This window comes from Xiphophorus couchianus, chromosome 11, assembly GCF_001444195.1.
Source record: "Xiphophorus couchianus chromosome 11, X_couchianus-1.0, whole genome shotgun sequence".
NCBI lineage: Eukaryota > Metazoa > Chordata > Actinopteri > Cyprinodontiformes > Poeciliidae > Xiphophorus > Xiphophorus couchianus.
Window position 1 is genome coordinate 13858185 of NC_040238.1, and position 24150 is coordinate 13882334.

Genomic DNA, 24150 nt, shown 5'->3' on the forward strand with positions numbered 1-24150 from the left:
CATATTTTAAAGAATGAAATTATTTATTCCCTGCAGATTGTTTAGATTCCCAACCTGTGTTTTTTTTTTTTTCTGTAAATGTTTATTCAGTTTCTTGCACTTTTTCTGGTTTCAGTTGGAAAACATGCAGCTGCTCCAGATGATGGATATAGATTAAACTTTTATTCACTAAACGCGTCTCTGAGCCATTAATCCCAGTTTAAACAGATTGAACACATTATGGTGAGAGAAGGTGATGAAGACCTTCTCCTCCTCCTCCTCAGGACTGAGCTTCCGCTGCCAGCAGGTGGCAGCACTGAGCCACACACTGAGCACTGCAGAAACCAGCAGAGACCAGTATCTGGACTGGGAGTTAAGCCAGCAGGTTCTGGAGCCAGAGATGGGAACAGGGATTCTTTTCTGGAGTTACAGAATGAAGAAGTGAAAGTTTAACCCGTCCATGAAAAGAAAAACATTTTATTGAGAAAGAAATGTTTCAAATTTGATCTTTAACCTCAAAAGATTCTCCTGATCCTGAGACAGCGCCACTAGTGGCCACCTGAGGAACATCATGTCATCCGTCCATACAGTACTGAGTCAGTGACTGACAGGTACAGATTCAGTTCAGTATGACGTTTATAGTGAGCAGAAATTACTCCTCCATTGCTCCATCTCTCTATCCACCCTCTCAGTTTCTCAGTCTAAATAACTTCAGGCAGAAGAAACCGACTCATCCAACCTCCAGTCTGTTTCTACGTGTAACCATGGTGATTCATCTGCAGCCTGTTTCTGTAGATGTTTTCGGCTCCTGGTAGAACGAAGGTGTTCTGGAGGTTCTGGACGGGTTCTGTCAGTCAGCTGCTGCAGTTGAGCAACATCTCCATCCTGTTTCTGGGAGCGACTAGTTTTCACCTTATAAGGTTTCCTCTATCATCATCATCAACATCGTCTCTTCCTGTCTGCTAACTCCACCCCTCCAACCACTTCCTGTCTTCCTGCTGCGCCGCGAAACCGCCTCGTCTGATTGGTCCAGGCAGTTCATGTGTGGAGCGAGCAGAACCATGCTCCTTCCTCAGGGTTCCACTCTGAGACCCAACAGAACCTCCAGCTGGGTTCAGACGGCCATGGTGACAGTAAAAGAGAGAACCAAGAGCTGAAGAGGGAGTGACTTCCTCTTGCAGAGCAGCATCAGCAGCTTCCTCTTTATCAGTTCGCGCGGAGCATCACAGCAGAGAGATGATTGTTGGTACCAGACAGGCCCAAGTGGTTCAGAACTCAAAACCGTCTCAGGTCAACAGAGGATGGTCTGAAACAGAAAACATCCAGTGAGCCACTGGAGGTTAAAGGTCAGAGGAGATCGGCCGACTGAAACACAACTACTGATCAATTTAGTGTAAAAGTTAAAAGAACAAAAGTCGGACATGCAAACAGGAGCAGGTGGAGACACCCCCCCACCCTTTGATGACATCACTTCCTGATCATTTACATTAAATCATGAACCAACCCAGATGGCCAGTTTCAGTTTTCATAACTTTAGTTTTCCTCAGAGTTGTTAACTTTTTAACTTGAACAGCCAGTTCCTATTTCGATCGCCTCCAGTTTGTGACTGGCCACAACCAAACCAGGAAGAAGCCGCAGATGTCAAACACACAGACGCTAAAATGAAACGGATATGATCATCTGAATGTTAGCACCAGATGGCCATATCCGGCCTCAAAGTTTCTGAATAATTCTCTCCAAACCTGGTCAAACCTGCATGTTTGAACAAAAACAAAATGTATTTGTTTCATCTGCAAATAAAACACATTTGATCATTTTTAAAGTTTTAAATCGATGATGTGCATTAAGAGGCTTCTGGGCCTAAAACTGCTCCCTGTGGGACACCACCACTAACCTGAAGGCCTGTTCACACGCAGCCGCAGCTTCATAAACTAATCTCTCCACCACATCGTTTTAAAGAATAACATCGAGCACAAAGGATTGTTGTCTGCCCAAACCTTTGTTTTAAACAGACAAACCTGTAGGGGGCAGTGTAGCACTAAGCTACATCCTGTTACCCAATAAGATTGTAAACATGGCGCCAGGACTGAATTAGAATATAAAGTTAATAAAAAACAAGACAAATTTGATTGGTGTCAAATCCAGTCTGTGTGAATATTGGTACTTTTTTTTAAAATCACACACTGGATCCTAAAACTGTTTTCCTGTACACACACAAACACAAATACAGAGCTTTCTCACACCTCTATTGTCATAAATAATCATTTTTAGTGATATAAAACTGAATTTTCATGCGAACGCATTCATTCAAATGTAAGCCGCTGCACCACTCCTCCTCTACCGTGCTTTTGAAATCTTTTTGCCTTTTTGAAAGCCTTCTGGTTTCTCTGGAACAGAAACGGCCTAAAAGTGAGAAGCTTCATGAAAAAAAATTTTTTTTTTTCGGTCTGCTGTTCTCGTTCTGAGCTGAGATCAGCTCGGTCCAGCAGCAGATATCAATGAGTTTATCAACACAAACATGGCCACCATGTGACAGAACATGATCTGCCTCTCTCTCTCTCTCTGCCAGTAGAGAGCGGAGGTCTCTCTCCAGACGTAACTCCGACTCTATATTTAACCCCAGCCCCTCCCACCGTCTTTCACACATACGCGACATATTGAGGCGGCTGAGAGACGACCAGCAGGATGGAGGTAAAGCTCTCAAACTTTCTGTTGCTGCTGCTGTTGCTGCTGGGTTTGCTGTGTTCTGCTGGGCGTTCGTGGAAATGGCCCAGAAATCCCAGCAGCGTCTCATGAATCAGACGAACAGAGTCCCCAAAACGACTCTGTTCGTTTTCAGGACCTGCAGGGTAGACTGGGTGGTGAAGAGCGAGCGGGCGCTAACAGGAAACCAAAGTGTGCATCAGGTTTCGTCGACATTACAGCCGTGGATTCTACGGTGTCGTCAGATTATGTGACACTTTTATCACCTTCAGTCAGGCAGCGGAGACGGAAATCTGGGCAGAAACATCACAAAACTTCTCATAATTTTCTAAATTTGCTTGATGCGTCTTTAAAACGGGTCAAACGTGCGTCTGGTAACTTTCCTCTGTAGTTTCAGCTCGTCAGTTCTGGAGTACCTCAGGGCTTCGTCCTTGGTCCTCTGTTGCTCTGCATTGATCAACCATCTGGTTGACAAACACAAACCTGCAACGTGTCAAGCAGAAACACGAACCGTTCAGACCAAACAGACTTTTATCGGCTCTTTTCTTTGCCTCCACCACCATCTGTTTCAGACGTGAACAGGGCCCAGATGTTAGCTGATGCACATGCTCAGTGGTGACTTTCTGCTTCGTTATCAGCACCCTCTAGAGAGAACAGAGGTCAGAGATGTTAAAAGGTTGAATTATAACCTTTCTATGTAAAATTAAACCACACGATGCTCAAACAACAGCAGACGATACGCTACTGCAGGTCAACGTTTCATAAACACGAGACTTAAATCTGATAAACCACGCCCACTTTTTCTGTTCCCACTTCGTAAGACGGAACCTCCACGGCGGTGGAGGTGGCGAACCAGGACTGGACTGGACCATGATGCCTTCATGGAGTCACTGTGAGTCCGTCTGGGTCATGAACAGCATCAGGATCTCAAACACAGCAGCAGAATGACTCATGCAGAACAGGATGGAGGTGCTGCAATGACCTAGTCAAAGTTCAGACCTTAAACTGACTGTAGTGCATTTTTCCCCCTGTCGATGTTTGTTCATGAAAAAGGATAATGGCTCGTGTTGTTTCTCTGCGGTTGGCTGAGCATCAGGTTATTGTTTTCTTAAAGTTTGATGCTGATGCTCTGGACAAGTTAGTGGGAATATTGAGACACAGAGAGAAGAAAGGAGATCTGAAAACTAAATGAGGAACAACCAAAAGGCCTCTGATCAGATGTTTTTAAGCTGCCTTTTTCATAATTTCCTTAGATGCTCTCTACTGTTAAACTCCTGACTCTCTGCTGTTCTGTTCAGTTCACCAGTCTGGATCCAGACTGAAGTTTCTCTTCTGAAAATATCTGAAGTTTTTCAGGACCAGAGGAACAAATCCACCTCCACCAGATGATTCATGATTTCTACTGAAAGCTGTTTGGGAATCACCTGTTGGAGATGAAATCTGTTTTTCTGTTTGTCGAACGTCTCTTTGGAAGTTTCCATTGATCCAACCGAAGGAATGGAAACAAACCAGTTCCTTCAGACAAGATGGTGGGAAAGAGGCTAAATATCTGGTTTAAAACTGGTTCGTTGTTAAGATGTCTGCTACATGTTAACACAACACTAGTTTATCAGCCTTTCATGTCTGGATCAATCAACACCAACTAAAAACCTAGATCTACGGTATATAGAGATGCTTAGAGTCAGAAGACTATTCATGCAAAACATACACAAGATCCAACAGTCGATAAGAAACAGTGAATTATACCGACTTACAATTTGCTCTAGCAAAGCACTGTGAATATGAGCTAGCAGCTGGCTAACTGAACACAACAACAAAGTCTTCATCAAGAGAAAAACAGATATAAAAAGGGATCAGATGGGCATGTGTGTATGATTCACTGGTTTTATAAAAAGCCAAGCTAACTTCAATATAACTTAGACAACTTAAATTAACTAAAGGTAGATTTTCCTTAACAAAAGGTGGGAAAGCTAAAACAAGATAAGCCAAAAATATTATTGGTTTAAATAGGCCATAAACAGCAGACGCAAGCCAAAATAAGCTTAACTAAGATATTCTAATGTACTGTACATTCAAGCAGGTTATGTTAAGACAAGTAAAGATAAGATGAAGTAATTTAGGATAAAACTGATAAGACTAAAGTGAGATAAAGCATGCTAAATTAAGATAAACAACGCCAGTTATTTATTAAGCAGGCTAAGGTAAGATATGCCTTAAAATTTATCTACCTTATCTTAGTAGATAAGCTACTTTAGCACAGCGTATCTTAGTTTAGCTTACTTTAGCTAAACTAAGATACGTAGGACTACACAAAATAAAGCTAAATTAAGTTTAAGTGGCCTTACAGTATGGTAAACTTAGGTATGCTAAGATAACCTAGGATAATATCAGGGGAGACCATACTCAGCTTCAACAAGCTAAAATAGGCTAATCTAGAGAAAGCTGATTTAAGTTCAAACACGCTAAGGTAGGCTATGTTTAGTTAAAATGAGCTAAACTAAGCGGAGCTAGACTAAGCTAAGGTGTATGCTAAGTTAAGGTAAGCTAAGAAAACCTTTGCTGGTGTAGGTCATACTTAGCTAAAACCAGCTAAGCTAAGCTAAACGCAGTTAGGTTTAAAATGCTACGGTAAGTTTAGCTTAATTAAATGAGTAAAGTAGAAGCAACACGATTGTAGCTGTTGCTTTGAATTGTGTTTTTCAGACTGCTAAAGTTGAACAGAAACGTGTATTAAATGCTTAATTTACCAGAAAGTCCAATTGAGATAAAAAAAAAACAAAATCTCTTCTACAAGAAGAGACCTAATCAAGACATCAGCCACACAAATCAGAACCATTTAAAACAAATTCCTTTTCACAATACATATCACTATTGACATGGTAGGTAGGTCAAAGATCATTTTTATCCTCAGTCTGTAATGGATGTCTTTTAATTTTAAAATCCCTCAGAGTTCAGTAGCAACCAGTTAGCGGTTCGCTCATGGTAGTTATTAGAGCTGACAGGAAGTAGATTACTGATTAAAGATGGCCATTGAAGATGGCCTCATCTGAAATCTATAGATAAAAACACTCATGATGTCTGCAGAGGGTGGAAAATGATGACAGAGCTCAGCATCGAGTCGGAGGCATAAAGAATGAAACATAAAGAAGCTCGAAACTCGATGAAGAATCTGCAGTTCATCACTGATTGATTGCAGAAAACACACATTTCCAGAGTATTTATTTGTAGCGCTTATCTAAAATATTCAAAAGGAAATGCTGCTTGGAAAGCTAACAGCTAACATAACTCTCAGCTAAAATAAGCTAAATAAGGTAAAATAGGCTAATCTAGAAAAAGCTAATGTGATATAAGCTGTAGCATGCTAAGCTAAGGTAGGCGATATTCAGCTAATCTGTTTATTATTCGTTTTAAGGTTGTTTAAAGCTTTGTGAATGTATTTCTCGGTTTAAATGTTTTCTTTATTTTGTTGTCTCATTTATTGGTCTTAAATATACATTAACTGGGTTTATTGATTTTATGGCCATAATAGTTTTTTGTTATTTATTAACCGTATTTTCTAGAAGTGATCCTTTAGTCTTCTAGTTGTTAGCAGCTTTATGATAATGTTTTGATTGCATAAATAGCTTTAATTTTTTCTGGCTTTATAGTGGTTTTATGGTTATTTACTTTTTAATAAATTATTTGTGAGTTTTATGGTTTTTATTTATTTATTGGTTTTTTGGTTATTTATTGTATTTTGCGTGTCTCCGAATCAGATGCAGTGTGCATTTGTGTTGCTCAGACAGTAAAACCCTCCAGTTTATTGATGAACGGCTGTAGATAAGATGATAGAGCAGTAGAAGTCCAGAACCGGGCTGTACCGGTCTGTTCCTCTCCAGCACCGACCCTGACAACCAGAACCTCCTTCAAACAAACAGCAGCAGCAGCAGGAAGTGGGCTAACGGCCGCTCTCTTTCGTCACTTTCCTGCCTCTGAGGAAACAACGAGTGAAGCCGAGTTCATTATCTGATGAATGTCAGCTATGTGGAGCCTTCAGCCGAGCCCGACACAGACCGTCGCCACGGCAACAGCTGGGCCAGACAGCAACACCCGCCCACGGTGGGGTCACGTCCAGATGGACACAGAACCAGAGTCAGAACTGGAGTCAGAACCAGAGTCAAAACCAGAGTCAGAACCAGAATCAGAACCATTTCCTCTGGACCTTTGCTGTTTTTCTCCAGAAGGATTCAGAATGGTGTTCAGATTAAGCTTTTCTCGCTCTGCAATCTTTATGTTTTTCCACTTATTGAATTAAAATGACATTTTAAGATTACAATGAACCTTGGGGTAAAACACAAACAGCAAAAATATTTAAGTATGAAAACTACGCAGCACATTAGTTTGCTACAGTGGCTCAGAGAAGTGTGGAGGCCACCAGGAGGCGCCGTGGGGCCTGAAAATCTGGAGAGAAGATGAGAAAAAAGATTCAAAAACGTTTTACAACTTTTTAATCTTAAATTTTTCATCATATCTATAGTTTAATGTTTTTAATAATTTTTATATAAAATGATTTAAATGTTATTTCGGATGGACGGATGGATGGATGGACAGGAAGTTGACCTGCTATGTTTTACCTGCAGAATGAGGCTACGCCCCGCCGCTCCGTGGCCGAACTGGCAGGAAGGTTCAAAGGTCAGGCTCCCGACCCGAGCAGCACCGTGGGGAATCAGGTGAGCATTACCTGCACATAAACAGGAAATATGGAGAATATAAATGTTTAGATGGCATGTTGCTGTTCGCCAGGATAAACCTCTGAGGCGGCGGCCGCCTCGGACCCTTCAGCTGCCGAACCCGAACCCAGAGCAGAACCAGGTGAGACGCCGTCGGCCAATCACAGCCAGAGATTAATGCAGCTTTATCCACATTTTAAAAGATTAGGAATGAAAACGTTTCAAAGACTGAATTACCCTGAGAAGATTTAATTCAGAAACTTTTAGAATTATAAGAAAAAAAATCATTTAAATAATTATAAATTATAAGAAAAAAAACCCAGCGGGGTGGTAACAACCACCAGCCCCGCCCCCCATCCCTAACCGCATCTGAAAGACGATAAAAGACTAAAAGATTACATATAAATATGAGCAAAAAGTACAGCAAATACATAAAAACATGAAATACAGAAAACTAAAGCAGCAAAATCACTCAAGACAAAAATTCAATGAAAAGTTTCTGTACTGAAAACAAAAAAGTAAGTTATTAATATTCAACTTTTATAAAGAATATTATTTTTCCTAGCGCTGTCGATCAACCTCTTGTACACACTGCTAAATGTTCTAATGGTGGAGAAACAACAGACCGTTACAGGATAACCGTTTATCTGACATCATAAGTAGCTATGCTAACTAGCCTTAGTATTCACAACAGGCTATGCTAGCTAGCACTGGGAGAATGCAGAGGAGATAGTAAAAAACTGTCATGGTGACATTTTCAACATGTTAAAACATGATTTTTAATTAAAGTTTGTATTTGAACTGCGTATGAACCAGGAAACAGGAAATTGATGTTTTATTTGAACTGTTTTGATTTTGGGGTAACGGTTCTGTCTGTCTCAGCCCCCATCAGGCGTCTCATCTCCACCCAAAGCCAAGAGGAACTCAGCTCTGATCGAGAAGCTCCAGGTGAGTCCAGGCGCTCTGACGTCACTATGACGTCACTATGATGTCACAGTGACATCACTTTCTGTGTGCTCAGGCCAACCTGACGATGGGCTCGCCCACCGCCACACCGTTGAAGAGCCCTGGACTGAGGACGCTTCCTGCTGGCTTCACCCCGCCCTTCCCGGGCTCAGTCCCCCCGGTTTCCATGGTATCCCCCACCAGCCCCGCCCCCACAGAGAGCCCCACATCCTTTGAGGCTCCGCCCTCGGCCGCAGAGGGAAACATCCTGCCTAGCATCAACAAGGTGAGCAAGAAACTACTCATTACCTCTGTTACGTCACTAATGACGTCACTGCTGACCTGTCCTGTGATTGGTCTGTCTCCAGGCCAGACCACGGGGCTCCATCAGGCGGCGTCCTCCGTCCCGCCATCACAGGAAGTCCAGCAGTGGGGACGACGCAGGACTGGGACAGGAAGGGGCGGAGACACACCCGGAGTCCTGGACTGGGGGTAGTACGGGGGACGCCACGGAGGAGGGGCAGGAAGCACTTGGAGGGGAGAAAGAGGAGAGGGAGGTGTTCAAAAAGGAAACCGCATCACCGCCAGAGATTAAGGAAACCCATGAAGAAGAAGAGACGAAGAGAAACAGTGTGAGGGAGACAGAGGAAGACGACGGGACGTCTTCATCACAGCTGAGGGGAAAGGAGGAGGAGAAAAAGGAGGAAGAGGAGGAGAAAAAAGAGGAAGAGGAGAAGAAAAAGGAGGAAGAGGAGGAGAAAAAGGAGGAAGAGGAGAAGAAAAAGGAGGAAGAGGAGGAGAAAAAGGAGGAAGAGGAGGAGAAAAAGGATGAGGGAAAGGAGGAAAAAGAGGAAGAACAAAAAGAATCGAATGATGGAAGAAGGAAGGAGGAAGAAAAGATGGAGGTTTGATTTCTGATTGTTTGAACGGTTCTGTCTGTAGACTGAGGGAGAAACCATAAGTATTCATACTCCAGCTGCTGGATCAGAACCAGGAAAAATTCTGAAATCAGATGGAGTTTGAATAACCGGAAGCAAGCGTTTAAATTGGAGCTGGTTCTGCTTTGGTTCTGATCCAGCAGAACTACATATAAATACTTATAGTTTCATCTACACTAATAGATCCAACTCCTTTGTCAGAATCGCCCAGAATTTTCTTTATCTTGTTATTATGATGCTTTTATTTTGAAATAAGGACGCAAGCACCTACAGTATAAATACAGTATAGCTTAAGTATTTTATAGTAAATTATTTTTTTAAGTTATCTTTAATTATCTTTAATTAGTAATCACTTCCAGTCATTGGATGCTATCGCCATGCTAACTGGTTGTTTGAGTCAGAAAAAGATGTGGCTAAAAGAAGCATTCAGACATCAAAGGTCCAAATGACCCACACCGAGCCAAACTGGGCCGGTTCTGAGCCAGAACCCGGGAGTGAAACCAGAGTTTTCTCTGACCTATTTTCGTGGTTTTTCGACAGAATTCTTCCCGATGAGGAATCGGACGTTTGGCTGCGTCGGAGCGAGGTACCTGTAACGTTGAGCCCCTGGAATGCAGAGCGGGAAACCCTGCGGCAGAAACACTTTGGGGGAAAATGGCCGCCGATGCTGGGTAGAGAAATGTTGGAAAACTCTGAGCCACCGTTTGAAACTCAGATAGGGAACTCTTTCTGAAGCTTTAGTGAAGCTCCAAAAGCAGTTTTTACGAATACAAGCTTCTCCACACTGCGGCGCCGCATTTCATAATTTTTCAAGAACAATGTGTGAATTTTGTGGGGTTTTTAGTAATGGTCTCTTGCTGTTTTGGTGTCTTTAAAATTTTGATGTTCATTTCTAGGGTGTACAGAATCAAAATCAAAGTTTTATCAATGTTCAGAGCTGTGAGAAAAAAACACATAATGCCTTATTCTGGGGTAATTAATAAAAAATAACTTTTTACAAATATAAACTGAATTTTTTTGTTTCGTTTTAACTGTTAAAAATTATTATAAAAAGTCACTCTGTGGTTGGATGGGTTACCCTACTAATAATACCCAATAAGCTAAAACAAACTAACCCACTCTGAGCTAAGAAATTCTAAACCAACTTGACATTATTTTTGATTTTGTGTGGCCCCTTGCTAAATATCTTTTAGGGTGATACATTTTACAAACAAAATCTTAAAAGTAGTTTAAAAACATTTCTGTAAAAACACATTTATAAATTATTGTCCTGATTTTTTCACCCCTTATACCACCATCAGTCACTCTCACATAAGCTAAAATCAGTAAACTGTATCCCTGACTGATTTTGTTTTTAATCTTAAATCATTTATAAAACTCCTTCCTAGAATAATCTAACTATTTTGTTTGCCTCAATAAAATTTTACATGTATTAGTTTATTTGAGCAGATAAATGACAAATGTTACATGAATCTTTGGGTTTAATTTTTTTAAAATTTTTAAAAAAGTGTCCTGTACTGAGCATGCTCAGTGAGGATTTCCCTCAGCTGGCCGAGGAGCCGTAATCTGCGGGGACTCCTTCGTGGAAGAGCAGGATTTTAAGCTGAAGCGTTAGCTGCCGCTGGCGGCGCCTCAATCTGATTCTGCTAAGCTGTTTGATCCTCAGATTGAGCGCTGCAGCCCGAAATAAAAGCCAGCAGAAGCAGGAGTGGAAAAAGGCCGCCTCGCTGCCAAGAACCACCCAAGTTACCACAACACCTCGCCGTGATGGACGGCTGCTGCTGACAAGGCCAAAGGTCAACCAAACACCTGGACCGCACGGCCCAGGAGGCTTTGCTGCTGGAGGAACCAATCAGAGAGAAGAGTCTGGTTGGCGGTGAAACCCTGAAGAACTAAACAGCACCAAACTCTGTAACCAAGGACCAAACATGTAGAGCCGGGTGTCCAAAGGCCACCACAATTTAATATGGTATTAATTTATCCCTCTAGTGGACACATTTATAATTTTTTAGCACAAGATTTTCAGTGAGAAAATTGATTATTTTATGTAAAATATGTCTTTCTTTAGCTGTATTTAATTTTAATTTCATAGTAAGTAGGGTTGCAAACATGCAGCAACTTTTTACTTGAAAAAACCCCCCAACATTGTAGGACATTATTTTACTAAACTTGGTTAGTAAAAGAAACCTTTGCTGAAGAAAGTTTTCCTTTTTGTTACTGAGAATAGTAAAAAGTTAGAAAACTGTCGACCTATAATTAAGACAGAATGTTGCCACTTTGTTTCATTAAAATATTGCATATTTAATTTATTGCTAAGCATAAAAAAAATCATCATTTTACATTAACATTATTTTACATTGTCATTATTTTGCGTTTTAAGTTTGAAAATCAATATGATTATTTTCTGCTGTGGGATTCTGGCCGAGGATGCAAAAAGTTTGGACACCCCTAATGTAAAGGAGCTTCAACAATTGAAATGTTTTATTCACAATTCAATAATTACTAGAGTAAAGGTGTACTTACTTTAACGGTTAGACTAAGTACACCTGGTGTACTTACTAACATAGAACAGAGTGTACTTACTTTGACCTCTTTCGCCTATGTTAAAGTAAATACACACTGTTCCATCCAGCATGTACTTACTTTAACCTAGATAAAAGAGGAAAGACGTTAAAGTAAGTACACCCCAGATGAAAGAGGGTGTACTTACTTTAGTCCCTTGTGTGGCAGCTGTAGTTGTTTCTATGAGGCTTCATGAGTTTAACTGGTTTTATTGGTTTGAGCCCATTACTGGACCTCCTTCTGGTCCAACGGAACCGGACCAGCTGACAGAACCGGAGGATCAGTAGTTTATTATGGAACAGAACCGATCAGACCTTGGGATGAAACTTGCCCGAACCTGTTCCAGAACGGTGCCGCTGCCGGTTATTTTCATCCTTGCGGTTCGAACCGGGCCAGACGGTTACGTAAGCCTCGTGGTTCTAGACCCAGATCTCGGTGTCCAGAACTGCTGGCAGCGCTGCGGCTCATCCCATTAGCGGGTTATTTTCGGAGCGTCGCTGATTCTCCAGAACCTAAGCGGGTTACACACAGAGCTGTGACTTCTGCTCTGCGGTCACGGCAGCCCGGTTCTGCCGCTCTCTGGGTCCGCGGTACCGGAGCTGCTGCCATGGGGAACCATGGCTCCAACCTGGACGACATCCTGGCCGAGGACATGCACCACTGGTACAACAAGTTCATGAAGGAGTCTCCGTCCGGACTCATCACGCTGTTCGAGCTCAAAGCCATCCTCAACCTGAAGGGCATCACGGAGTACGCCAACAGCTACGTGGAGCAGGTCTTCTTCACCTTCGACATGGACGGGGTGCGTGCGCAGGCTGGGGGAGAGACAGGGCTTCCTCGGGGCTGATGGTTGGGGTTCCTCAGGGCTGATGGTTGGGGTTCCTCTGGGCTGATGGTTGGGGTTCCTCAACCATCTGTCCAGAACCCGGTTCTGCAGTCAGACCTGCAGAACAAGCTGATCAGAGCTGGTTCTGCTCAGATCACACTCAGTGAAGCAGAACCATGCCTGGTTCCAGCAGAGCAGCTCTGAAAACTACAGCAGTTTTAAATCTGAGGCTCATGGAACTGTGATGGTTCGCTACATACATGAAAACAGGACAAACGTAGATCTATCCAGAATGTTTCATAATGATGGAGGTGTTAGAGATCAGAACTGGGTCAATGAGAAGGTGATTGGATTCTGATATGGATGGATGGATTTTTATTCTTTGATCATATTAATATAAAATCCCTCAGATTCTCTGTCATATAATCAGAACCATCAACCAGAACCACTGCTGTGCTGTGTTTGGGTTTGGTAACTGGAAAAACTGCATTGGCTCTGGTCCTGGATTCTTTCATCAGAGGTGGACCGGACTGGACCGGTTCTTCATAATACAGAGTACTGACTGGGTTCCTGATTCCAGAACCAAACAGAGTTATAAACCTGAACAGAACCGGGTCACTAACATGGACTAATCACTACGGTCCAACAGAGCCAAATGACCTCTGACCTCCAGCTCAGCGGTCTACTGATTTGGACCTGAACAGCATCTCTGAGTGAAACCAGAGAACATTCAGGTCCAAACCCAGTTCTGCTGTCCACCGAAAGCTGCTCAGTAAGGTTCCTCCAGGGTTATGGTTCTGTCTGCAGGAACCGGGCCTGGGTTTTATGGGTTCTAACGCCCTGGGTTGTGTTTGCAGGACGGCTACATTGACTTTGTGGAGTACATCGCGGCCATCAGCCTGCTGCTGAAGGGAGAGATCAACCAGAAGCTGAAGTGGTACTTCAAGCTGTTCGATCAGGACGGGAACGGGAAGATCGATAAGGACGAGCTGGAGACCATCTTCACGGTGAGGCTCTCTTCTTCTGCATTTAAAAACCCAAAGCATGTTGGAACCTCCAGGCTTCCGTAGCAGCTCCATCACTCAGCTAATTTATGTGTCAAACCATCAGATTAAATCCACCTAAACCGTAAAACTCTGCCACCTACTGGCAGAAAACGGCACGCACCTGCAGCCAGCAGGAACCTGAAATCCAGGGACATTACAGCATTAAGAGGAAACCGTCCAGAACCTTCTGATGACTCGGGAGGTCAGAGGTCATCCTGAAACATTCACTACTGGCCGCTCCGTTCTCTAAGCTGCTTGTTCTTTGTTCAGGAGCTGAAAAAAGTAGAAAAGTAAAACCATCTGAGCTCCTTAAAACCACCTTAAAGACCTGAACAGCAGATTAATCCTAATCTATCAGGTAGAAATGGTACACAGAATTTATTCAGATTAACTCTGGAGTTCAGCTTCTGCTGGTCGGTTCAGAAGCTCCACTCTGGGTTTCCCTCTACGGGCTGCTGTTTGCAAAGTTAACAATAACAGCAATAATTTGACTTAAGTTATAAAAGAAGTAAACATGACTTCATTAAGTCACATTTTAACCATGTTATTCATTCATCTGTAAATGTCAGTTTCAAATATTTAGCTTGCTAAATAAAGATTTTGTTTGAAGCTAAATATCAGCTTGTTAACTGTTTAACTCAGTAACTAAATATTTAGTTTGAAGCTAAATATTTAGATTTCTATTTAATTTGAAACTTTATAGCTACCAAGAAAACTATTTATTTTGAAGAGAAATGGTTACTTTGCTAACGAGTATGACGCTAAATTCAACTTCAGCTAAATAGCTTCAAGTTAAGCTAAATAGCTTAATTTATTTAGCTATTTATAAAAAGCTAAATAATTTGTTAATTTGAAGCTAAATAGTTAGCAGACAAAATATTTATTTTGAAGACAGTTTTTCGCTAACTAGTTTGAAGGTAAATATTTAGCTTGCTAACTAAATAATTAGCTTGATAACTTAATATTTACTGTAAAGCTAAATATAGTCCAGAGTCCAGCGGTTCTGGACGGTTCTGATTGGTCATACATGGGTACCCTTCAAACACGCAGGAACAAACCGCTTCAGTTTTGGAGACTTTTCTGGTCTGGTTCTGATGAGTGGAGCGAACAGCTGTCTGCTCCTCATCTTCCTCACTGCTGAAGGCTAAAAATACGAATTGAGTCCAAAGAGAAAGGAGAGAAAGTTCCTGAAGATTTAAGGAAATCCGAGTCAGCAGCCAACAGAGATTAACTCTGAAATTAGCCTGGTGCTAATCTGTTGAATGAACTCCCTGTACTCAGAGAGTCGTCTGGTTCACCAGAACATCATTGGGTCCAATAGAACCACCTGGAAGGCTTTGCTGTTATTTATAATCAGTTTTAATCTTTTGTTATCTGATTTAATCACAGATTCCAGCGGTGGGCTCTGCTAGCTAAAATGTTAGCTGTGCTAACCCTACAGCACAACTCATAAACATTAGTTCTGGTAACGCTAAAGTGCTTCACCAGCATGATAATTAGCAGAAAGCTAATGCTGAAGCGCTAATTCAACCATGTTGAAACAAACAATGTGTTGATGACAAATCAGAGATTATATCTCTCTCCACAAAGTCCGGGAACTTTATTTGGCTAAGCTAAGTGCGCTAAACAAACAATTAGCTCTGCTATTAGCGGGTTAGCCTCGGACACCAGAGGATGTTCGGAGCCGTCAGATGGACCAGAAAGAGGTTCCTTCATTCTGATTGGTTTGATGTCGGGTCAGAATCAGAACCAGAACCCATCTCTGTTTGAACAATGTGTTTGTCTCCCCCTGCAGGCCATCCAGGACATCACCCGGAACAGGGACATCGACCCGGAGGAGATTGTGACACTCATCTATGAGAAGATTGACGTGAAGGGTGAAGGTAAGAACGGCACTCCTCTTCCCGTCCAGAACCGGACCGGTATGGCACCTGACCTCTGACCTCTGCCCCCTCCCAGGTGAGCTGACACTGGAGGAGTTCATCGACGGAGCCAAGGACCACCCAGACATCATGGCTTTGCTGCGGAACCTAATGGACCTGACGCCGGTTCTGGAGATCATCGTCAAAGGCCGCCAGCCCGCTGTTGAGAACTGACCAATCGCTGCGGCCACTCCAAATCGACCAATCACACGCCAGACTCTGGGAGGACTCCTAAAATCAACCCATCCACACCAATCAAACCCACAGAACTTTAAATGGAGCCCAGCAGCCGTCCAGTTCTGACCCGACTCAGGAATATGACTGGGTTTTCGGAAGCTGCTGCTGCGGATCGGACTTTCCGCCATGATGGATTTCATATGGCCGGATGTTTTTACCTTTCACAAAAACATTTCTACACTCATCTCTGAAGAGTATATTTAGTAAAAGAAAAATTATCGTAAAATATTTTCAACATTCCAGATGTTCAATATCTGAAGGTCCAAAATTAAAGATGTTTTTACAATATTTCTTAAATAATTAAAACATTTATCAACAACCACAAATCAAATATATAAATCTGCTTTAAAGAAAAAACCCCATTAATTCTACAATCATAAATATTAGGTCAAACCATTTCCATGTTTAGAAACTGATCAGAGGATAAATTCTTTTCAGAGTCCGATTTATCTTGCGTAGCGTCAGAAGTTTATTGGCCGGTCTGGAATCAGTTTGTCAGCTCACCAACAGAAGCTAACTGCTGCGGCTGTCGCACACCTGATTAACGTTTCCCATTCAAGGTCACAAACATGAAGTGATGTTTCTGAACAAAACGTCAAGTTCACTTTAACTCACGGATAATCGTGAATTATGACGGCTCATTTTAAAGGCTAACGAGTTGCTAGCAAACAGCATCATCTGACTGTTTCAGATTTGGTATGTGAATGTTGGCGACTGGGAGGTGAGCAGAAGGAAGTTCAGACTAAAACTGGAGCCTCAGCAGAGTCACTAGTGAATGGTGCATCAAGCAGGTGTTAAAGTCAAGGCCCGAGGGCCACATCTGGCTCACCATAGCTTTTTCTGAGGGACACGTGAACAGAACCTTCCGGATATTCAGGATAACAGTTGTTAGCTTAAATAGTCTCATTTAATCAAAGCAGTTTTATCAGTTTACTGCCAGATACTCTAGTGTTTTTTTAATCTGCTGTCGTAGAAACTCCTGTCTAATCAACAGATTCCCAAATGTGTTCATGCTAATGCAGAGTTATGAGTTTACTGCAAATTTTCCACAAGAACAGTTAAAACATTACATTTAAGTGATGGTAACTCCCACCTTTAGGTGGCAGTGTTTCATACTGCTACAACTCTGCTGCCTCAGCCTGACTTGATGCTATAATTCATGATCGATACAGCGAGAAACAAAGGGTCACATTTACTGTCAAACATGAGCACAAATATGGCTTAATCTCTAAATTATTCTTTCTAAATTAATTTTGATTGCAAAAAAAAAAAATCATGAAATTCTGGTGGAACTGATCAATGTCAGAACAGGGGACAATATTTCATTTTAAGAACTTATGGATTGTAGACCGTTATTTATTAATATCAGTTTTTAGTGGGTTTCACATATTCAGGTTATACATCCATGATATTTATGCGACTCAGAGTGAAACTGAGTCCGACTCCCTGATGCAGAGCAACACGTCTGTCCAGGTCAGATGATCCACCTCCTTTGCTTCTGCTGCTCCTCCTTAAAGCTCTAAATATTAAACATGTCACCAAAAAACACCCAGAGTCTAATTCAAACATTTAAAGACACGGGATATCCTGATACCTGCTGCTCTGAACCAGTACATGGAGTTCAGAGCAGAACCGGGTCAGAGCAGAACCGTGATATCAGAGTAAAACAGCGTATTGTCCTGCTGTAGACAGAAAAAAAAAGTAAATTTGCACCAAAGAAATTTCAGAAATGTTCTAGAAAAAAAATCTGAGTTTCAAAAATTTTTTAACTTTTAAAAATTTGTCTAGTTTTTTTTCTGAAAATATTTAGGTTAATCTCAGTTTTTGGCAGAAATATAACATTTTTTAAAATTTTGACTTTTTCAAATTCAGAAATTTCCTCTTATTCAGTTTTTTTTTTAAATCTGAAGCGTACTCTTTTTTTTTTTTTTATCTACATTGGCCGCTGCTGTATCGGACGAAAACCCGGAAGTCAACACACGAACGTCACAGCTACTGACATCTAGTGGTCAACACGGAAATTACAACGATTTGTTTTTTCCTTTTGCTGTGAATTTAAGTTTATAGAAAAACCCAAACTGTGGCCTTTAGTTTGAAGAATTCATTCTGTCATTTCCTCCACATTTAGCCCCGCAGTATATTTATAGTTGATGTGCAGCAGCAGGAGGAACTCAGATAAAAACACCTGATTTTATTCCTTAGCTTGGAGTGCTGATGATGATAAGGTGAGGAAGGTTACAGCTGTTAACTGATCTTCATTCAGTCTCGATATAACAAAACACATTTTTTATTCAGAATGAAAACTGACTGTTTTGTGTTTCTGTTGCCTTATTAATAAAGTTTTTAAACAAACTGGGTGTAGAACGTCAGTTGCTTATGTCTTGTCACATTTCTAATCAGTTTCACTGAAAATCTGATAAATTAAACTGTAAAGGAAACAGATCAGTGAAACTATGACTGGAAAACTTTATGCAGACGACGGTCTGATTTCCACACAGGACAGAAAAAAACCAAGACGTCTGATTAGCTGCTGCGATCACAATGAACAAATCAAAATGGAGGAAGTAAACCACCGTGTTAAACTTCTCAATGAGCAGAACAGGAAGTGCTTTTATTTTTGATATTCTCAGCAGGAAGGTTTCTTGTAATGTAGCAGCTAGCTTAGCAGTGAGAGGTCAGAGACGTTTATTTGGTTCTGAAATGATCCAAGTCATAAAATAAAGCGTGGAAAAACTGGCAGTAAGACTCGAGTCTCAGACCATGAGTCCGAGTCGAGCTTCAAGTCCGAGTCGACTCTCATCTTTAGACTGAAGTCAAACAGACACTGAAGGGAGACGAACCGTTTATTCAAATCATTTTCCCAGCAGCTGTTTGGTCCAAGTCTTTAACAAGTCGTCTGTTCTGCTGCCAGGTCTTCATCCTCCTCCTCTTCCATTCAAGCTGTTGTCATGGTGATTATTAATGTCTCAGCTCAACGTCAACCAGAACCAGGTAAGTCCGTTCTCTCCTGGTCCCCAGTAGTTCTGTGTGTGTGTGAGAGTGAGGTTGCCCCGCCCCCTGTTGACCTTGTGACCTCAGAGCTGTTTGTGTTTGTCGTCGCTGCGCAGCAGAGTGGCGTAGAGCCGCAGGAAGGAGTAGCTGACCCCCAGGGCACAGTACACAGAGGTCGCCAGCAGGGGGAGGAACGGAAGCTTCTGTCGCCACGGCAACAACGGGAAGACGAACTCGCAGGATATTGCCACGGCAACCAGCCCCAGCAGGTAGGCAATCTCCATGGGACGGAGCAGAGAACCCTGAGACCTGAGAAGAGAGTAATCTGATTACATTCTGATGTCAGCCAGGTGTGTGTTCACCTGGAGAGACCAGGTGTGTGTTTACCTGGAGAGACCAGGTGTGTGTTTACCTGTGCAGGTTTCCCAGGGCAGTGAAGGAATAGATGGTGAACATCAGCATCAGACACACCTTGATGATCATCTCTGGAAAACATGCAGGAGAAACTCAGATGATCTCCATTCTTATTATTAATTCTTCTTCTTATTATTATTATTATTAACACTCAGATGTAAATAATAATAATAATAATCCTGCTGAATTATGACTCAGGTTAATGATGGAAAAGTCGGATAAAATGCGTCTAAATAAGGCTCTCCTGTTTATCGATCAGTAAATTAGCTGATGATTATTTCATTGATCAATCTGATTAATGGTTTCATACTGGAAGTATCGACAGCTCAGTGAGCTTTTAACTCTCTGTAGGGCTCCGGTCTGAAAGGTCTCCAGCTGCTGCACCAAAACATTTCAATGTCTAGGAAACATGAGTTGGCCTACAGGAAGTGATGTCATCACGCTTTGAGAACATCTGGCTGCTGAGTTAATTTCTTCATATTTCTGGATTTTCATAATTGAAAAACTGATCAATTTCCTCTTATTGATCAATAACGTTTTGTGATGACAGCTTCCCGTTTACCTGCGGGGGTGAAGAGCAGCGGGAACAGGGAATAATGTCCGGTGGTGGCTAGGACCAGGAAGATCCTAGCATCCTCTCTGCTCTCCACCGCAAGGATGCTGCAGGGCGACACACACAGGAGGGTTAATACAGGGCAACAGCGCCCCCCGCTGGGGTAGCCAGGTCAGGCTGGCAGATTCCAGCACAAAAACACAAAAACAGAACTCCACAAACCCAAATCTCATTACATAACAAATTCTAGACATTTCAAAATGAATGAACTAGATTAGTGTCATTCCACCAGCTGACTCCGCCTCATGCTGGACTCTGACTCCGCCCCCTGCGGTGACATCTGACCTGAGCGGCAGCACGGCCAGCAGGATGGCTTTCTCGTGAACGTGCCAGCCGAACAGGAAGGAGGCCAAAGCGCAGAGCAGCAGGCAGCGCAGGAAGGCCCGGTTGCCACGGCGACGGCACCAGATGGAGACCAGCGCCGGCTGCAGAGAGGAAGAAGGTTTCAGCGGACGGTTCTGGTGGCTGCAGGAGGGCCGGGTCGGTTCCGACTCACCAGGATGGCTAGCAGCGTGCAGAGCAGCGTGGCGGCCGGAGGGACGGACGGCAGGACGGCGTGCTGGACCTCCTGGACCAGCCCCCCTGTCATGGCAGCCCGGGGAAGCTCCGCCCCCTGCAGCAGCTTCAGACGGACGCCTGGAAGAGAACAGAGAGCGGTTCTGACCGGGTCGGGTCAGACAGGTCACAGAACCGGCTGCGGAGCAGCTTCCTCACCAAGCGCCGCCAGCGCCTTGTCAGCGCCGCTGTAGAGCGCCCAGGCGTTGGGGGCCCAGTAGGCGTGGCAGAGGCCCCGCCGGAAGGGGAAGAGCCGAGACACCACCTGGGACAGCTGGCCCTGAACGCACCACCAGCATCATCATCATCATCATCATCATCATCATCATCATCGGGTGTGAACAGAGCAAACTTCAGGTCTACAGAAGCTGACGGGTGCAAATATGCATCAAACAGTCGGAGCGATTATAAAGTTTATCATCTGATGGTGATGTTGTGATAACAATAAGACTATTTATGAGCATTTTTTCAAAACTAAAATCTTGATAATCATTTCTAAAACATTTTGATCTGCCTCACTAATTATTTATTGATAACCTTATTGAACAGAAAAAAAATACTAAAAATAATCCTGACAATAAACATCTTTAACTGACATTTATTGTAACAATCAAAGTTCTGATCACAATAAATGATAAACGATACGATAATCGCCTCCCAGCAGCAAACACATAAACGACACAAAACAAACAGAAACAAGGAAAAACTAGAAGAAATAAAAAAGGGAAGATGCCATAAATACCTAAACATGTAATTCTCCACAGAGCAGAAATTCTCCAGTAATACTGTAGACAGTAAAACTGTACAGAATGTCTGAAAAATACATGCAACTTTCATCTGGACATCCCGTTTTAACAGAGGGTCAGGTTCAACCCTGTGCCGGCTCCCCCTGGTGGCCTGGAGGAGTCTGCAGCACTTTCTATTTGGTTATTCCTCAGGTTGCAGTCGTGTGTCCGCAGCTCGTTCTGCAGTTTGATGCTTGTCTGAACGGTACTCACCATGGCAACGAAGGGGCCGAAGGACAGCGCGAAAATGGAGACGACAATGCCGCCCAGCGCCAGCAGCCGCAACGGAGCGAAGCTGCTCCACCTGATGGAGCCATCTGCAGGAGAACAGGGAGCATGAGGAGACTGAACCAGACCAGGACCAGGACCAGGACCAGGACCAGAACCAGAACCAGAACCAGACCTGGCCGGTCCAGGGTGAAGCAGTAGCTTCTCAGCAGGAAGATCCCGTAAGCTGGCGCCACGTACAGGAAAATGTGCTTCAGGTTGAGCAGTACGGCGAACAGCAGCGCCCCCTGCAGGTGGCGAGACTGAGCATACAACATCCATTAGTCACTTCCTCCTGATAGCCGGCCCTTCAAAATAAGAGTCTACCTGCAGGTGTCTGGCCACAGACAGCAGCAGGAAGCCGAACAGGAAGCCGTTGTACTGGAAGTGGATGTCTGACAGGAAGCATGAAGGAAAACACTTCTGATGATGTTATCACCTGGACGCCAGTTTCTGGCTCCCTGGGTTCAAAGGAAGGATACGGTCGACGATGAGGAGACCGAAGTTCCAGAGCAGCAGCACAGCGAGGACGAAGGACGGCCGGCTCAGAACGTCCTGCGGAGCCTTCTGCACTCGAACGCACCGGCAGCACCTGGAGGACAGATCCGACCCGATTCAGCAGCAGAACCCAACCCAGAACTGACATCGACGGTAACTCCAGAAAAATCAGATCTGGGAAAGGCGGGACAAGTCAGAAACCGACCAATGAGAGCCAAGAGAGAGAGCAGGAAGTGGAGGCTGTTCAGAACCAGGAAGTAGGTTCTGCTGGTTTCTTCCTGTTCAAGGGGAGTTTTTCCTCTCCACTGTTGCCAAATGCGTGATCAGAGGGAAGGATTGGTGTGAAGGGTGTTTAAAGTGGGGTCCTTGGGCCATATGTGGCCCTCTAGTTGATTTAAGATTCTGATTCGAAACTGGATCAGAACCAGCCTGCAGTCAGGAACTCTGGATGCTGACAGATTATTTTCATCTACAAGGTGACAAAATCTGAAAATGACTTTAAATAAAACTAATTATTTCTCATTTATGAAGCAGGTTACTGTAATAATTAAAACTATAAACATCGGAAACCTTTCCTCAGTTTCTGAGCTGATTAATACAGAAAGCAGTTTAAATCACACTGAGCCTCTGTCCAGTTCCTAAGACAGTAAATATGTAAAAACAAAGAAAACAAACCAAGAAACGAGTAAACTCTAATCCTGTCTTGTAGTGACGCATCGTAAAAACCCTGCTCATGTTTTAGATCCTCGGTCATTTCCAGAGCTTCATCCTGCACTCAAACCTTCAGTCGCCATGGTTACGGAGCGGGACATCTGGACTCACTCTCTGGCTGCGTAGATGAACAGCAGGTCGGTGCAGACCACCGACAGCCTCTGGAACAGAACCGTGGCCGGGCTGGCGTAGTTCAGGTTGTCCAGCCGTAGCATGTCGCCGTCCCAGCGGCGCGCCGCCTGCGCTAGGCCCCGCTCCAGCCAGGCGAACAGCGGCGGGTAGTCCAGCGTCCACTCCGACGAGTTCTGGAGGCAGAGCAGCGGCAGTTAGACAGCGGTGGAGTCCGGGTTCTGCCCGGTCCGGGTCCTGAACACGGACTGACCTCATGGTACCACCGGGACAGCGGCAGGCTATAGGTGATGGCCAGCCAGTTCCTGTGGACCTCAAAGTCTGTGGAGTGACTGGACACAACAGAACCATCAAACTGGAACTGGGTTATTTTAATCAACTTTAAAACGCTGCTTATTACGTTTTTAGTGTTTTTTCCCCCCCAATACTAACGTCAGTCCAGAATAGTTCTGGCTCAGTCCAACCCAATTATCAACACAAACTATCATTAGTAACATTTAAGTCAGTTTAAATCGTTCTGAACCGAATTAAAGCAATAAATTAACTTTTTGCGAACATTAAATGTTTTTCTGACTCTTTCAGTCAAACAGCGCCATCTTCCGGCTGATCAGCTACTCTTGCTTCGGGTAAAAACACGTCAACTTAAACTCAGAATAAACTTTTATCAATTTTAATCAACAATTCATTATATAATATTTTATACCTTCAGACCAACTCTAACAAACTTCACATTTATAATTTTAAACATTGATATTTAATTTTAAACATTTAGAAGCAGGTTGCTCGCTGCTAGCAGCCGGTTAGCCTGATGCTAAAATCAAACCCGTAGGTGTGGACTAGAACCGCGGGAAGGCAGCAGCCCACGCAGGATTGTTTCCACTCACTAAGCGTTGATGAAGAGACATTTGAACAGAGAAACTCCCACAGCTAAAGCCGTAAACCAGCTCCAGCTCTCCGCTAGCGCCGCCATGACAGTCAGTCAGGGGGCGGGACTGGTTGAAGGCGGAAACTTTATTGACACCAAACATTCGGACATAACAGTACCGAGGTTCGGCCTGCTTCCGGTCTGATAAATGCATCAGCTGTCTTATTGTCACTTTAACACTTTGTAACACAACTCTCTTTAGTTGTTTCTCACTAAAACAAGTTTTGTGGTACGTCATCAAACGCGTTCAATGTTACCAAATAACTTTTTATAGTCAAATAAAACCATCATGTTGACGGATTGTAATTAATTTCTGCAGGTTCAACGGGTTATATGAACTTTAGAATAAAAGTTATTTATTACCAAAGTTTATGTTCTTTATTTTATCCAACGTT

The 24150-nt window shown here is 43.2% G+C and overlaps 3 protein-coding genes and 1 long non-coding RNA gene across 5 annotated transcripts; 2 read left to right on the plus strand and 2 right to left on the minus strand.

Annotated features, from left to right (window-relative positions):
- Positions 1 to 48: 48 nt before the first annotated feature.
- Positions 49 to 9893, minus strand: LOC114153202 (uncharacterized). Its single transcript, XR_003597291.1, has 5 exons — positions 9792 to 9893; positions 8646 to 8866; positions 7296 to 7402; positions 2629 to 3608; positions 49 to 1285 (listed from the first exon to the last, which is right to left on the minus strand). It is a non-coding gene; the product is annotated as an uncharacterized LOC114153202 (long non-coding RNA).
- Positions 2084 to 10616, plus strand: dub (duboraya). Of its 2 annotated transcripts, XM_028031581.1 has the most exons (7): positions 2084 to 2670; positions 7302 to 7391; positions 7465 to 7533; positions 8274 to 8339; positions 8413 to 8622; positions 8705 to 9241; positions 9815 to 10616. In XM_028031581.1, exons 1-7 carry the CDS (start codon positions 2665 to 2667, stop codon positions 9827 to 9829), a joined length of 993 nt encoding a protein of 330 aa, XP_027887382.1. In that variant the 5' UTR covers positions 2084 to 2664; the 3' UTR covers positions 9830 to 10616. The 2 variants fall into 2 exon arrangements, with proteins under 2 accessions (XP_027887382.1, XP_027887381.1); XM_028031580.1 differs by lacking the exon at positions 2084 to 2670 and having other exon boundaries at positions 7229 to 7391.
- Positions 10617 to 11985: 1369 nt separating this feature from the next.
- guca1d (guanylate cyclase activator 1d) lies at positions 11986 to 17589 on the plus strand. The gene is made up of 4 exons (XM_028031585.1): positions 11986 to 12638; positions 13520 to 13669; positions 15504 to 15591; positions 15668 to 17589. Exons 1-4 carry the CDS (start codon positions 12444 to 12446, stop codon positions 15802 to 15804), a joined length of 570 nt encoding a protein of 189 aa, XP_027887386.1. The 5' UTR covers positions 11986 to 12443; the 3' UTR covers positions 15805 to 17589.
- A 195-nt stretch (positions 17590 to 17784) lies between these two features.
- alg8 (ALG8 alpha-1,3-glucosyltransferase) lies at positions 17785 to 23832 on the minus strand. Its single transcript, XM_028032286.1, has 13 exons — positions 23715 to 23832; positions 23084 to 23162; positions 22813 to 23006; positions 21975 to 22084; positions 21820 to 21887; positions 21629 to 21755; positions 21439 to 21542; positions 20600 to 20720; positions 20382 to 20521; positions 20171 to 20310; positions 19835 to 19932; positions 19271 to 19343; positions 17785 to 19167 (listed from the first exon to the last, which is right to left on the minus strand). Exons 1-13 carry the CDS (start codon positions 23798 to 23800, stop codon positions 18942 to 18944), a joined length of 1566 nt encoding a protein of 521 aa, XP_027888087.1. The 5' UTR covers positions 23801 to 23832; the 3' UTR covers positions 17785 to 18941.
- Between the last annotated feature and the right edge of the window lie 318 nt (positions 23833 to 24150).

Coding starts and splice junctions, on each gene's coding strand:
- dub (XM_028031580.1), top strand. CDS start 7,287: ATGTTTTACCTGCAGAATGAGGCTACGCCCCGCCGCTCCGTGGCCGAA. Junction 8,340..8,412: donor CTCTGATCGAGAAGCTCCAG/GTGAGTCCAGGC, acceptor CTGTGTGCTCAG/GCCAACCTGACGATGGGCTC. Junction 8,623..8,704: donor TCCTGCCTAGCATCAACAAG/GTGAGCAAGAAA, acceptor GTCTGTCTCCAG/GCCAGACCACGGGGCTCCAT.
- guca1d (XM_028031585.1), top strand. CDS start 12,444: ATGGGGAACCATGGCTCCAACCTGGACGACATCCTGGCCGAGGACATG. Junction 12,639..13,519: donor TCACCTTCGACATGGACGGG/GTGCGTGCGCAG, acceptor TTGTGTTTGCAG/GACGGCTACATTGACTTTGT. Junction 13,670..15,503: donor AGCTGGAGACCATCTTCACG/GTGAGGCTCTCT, acceptor CTCCCCCTGCAG/GCCATCCAGGACATCACCCG.
- alg8 (XM_028032286.1), bottom strand. CDS start 23,800: ATGGCGGCGCTAGCGGAGAGCTGGAGCTGGTTTACGGCTTTAGCTGTG. Junction 23,163..23,714: donor TGTCTCTTCATCAACGCTTA/GTGAGTGGAAAC, acceptor TGTTGTGTCCAG/TCACTCCACAGACTTTGAGG. Junction 19,344..19,834: donor GCTGCTCTTCACCCCCGCAG/GTAAACGGGAAG, acceptor CATGTTTTCCAG/AGATGATCATCAAGGTGTGT.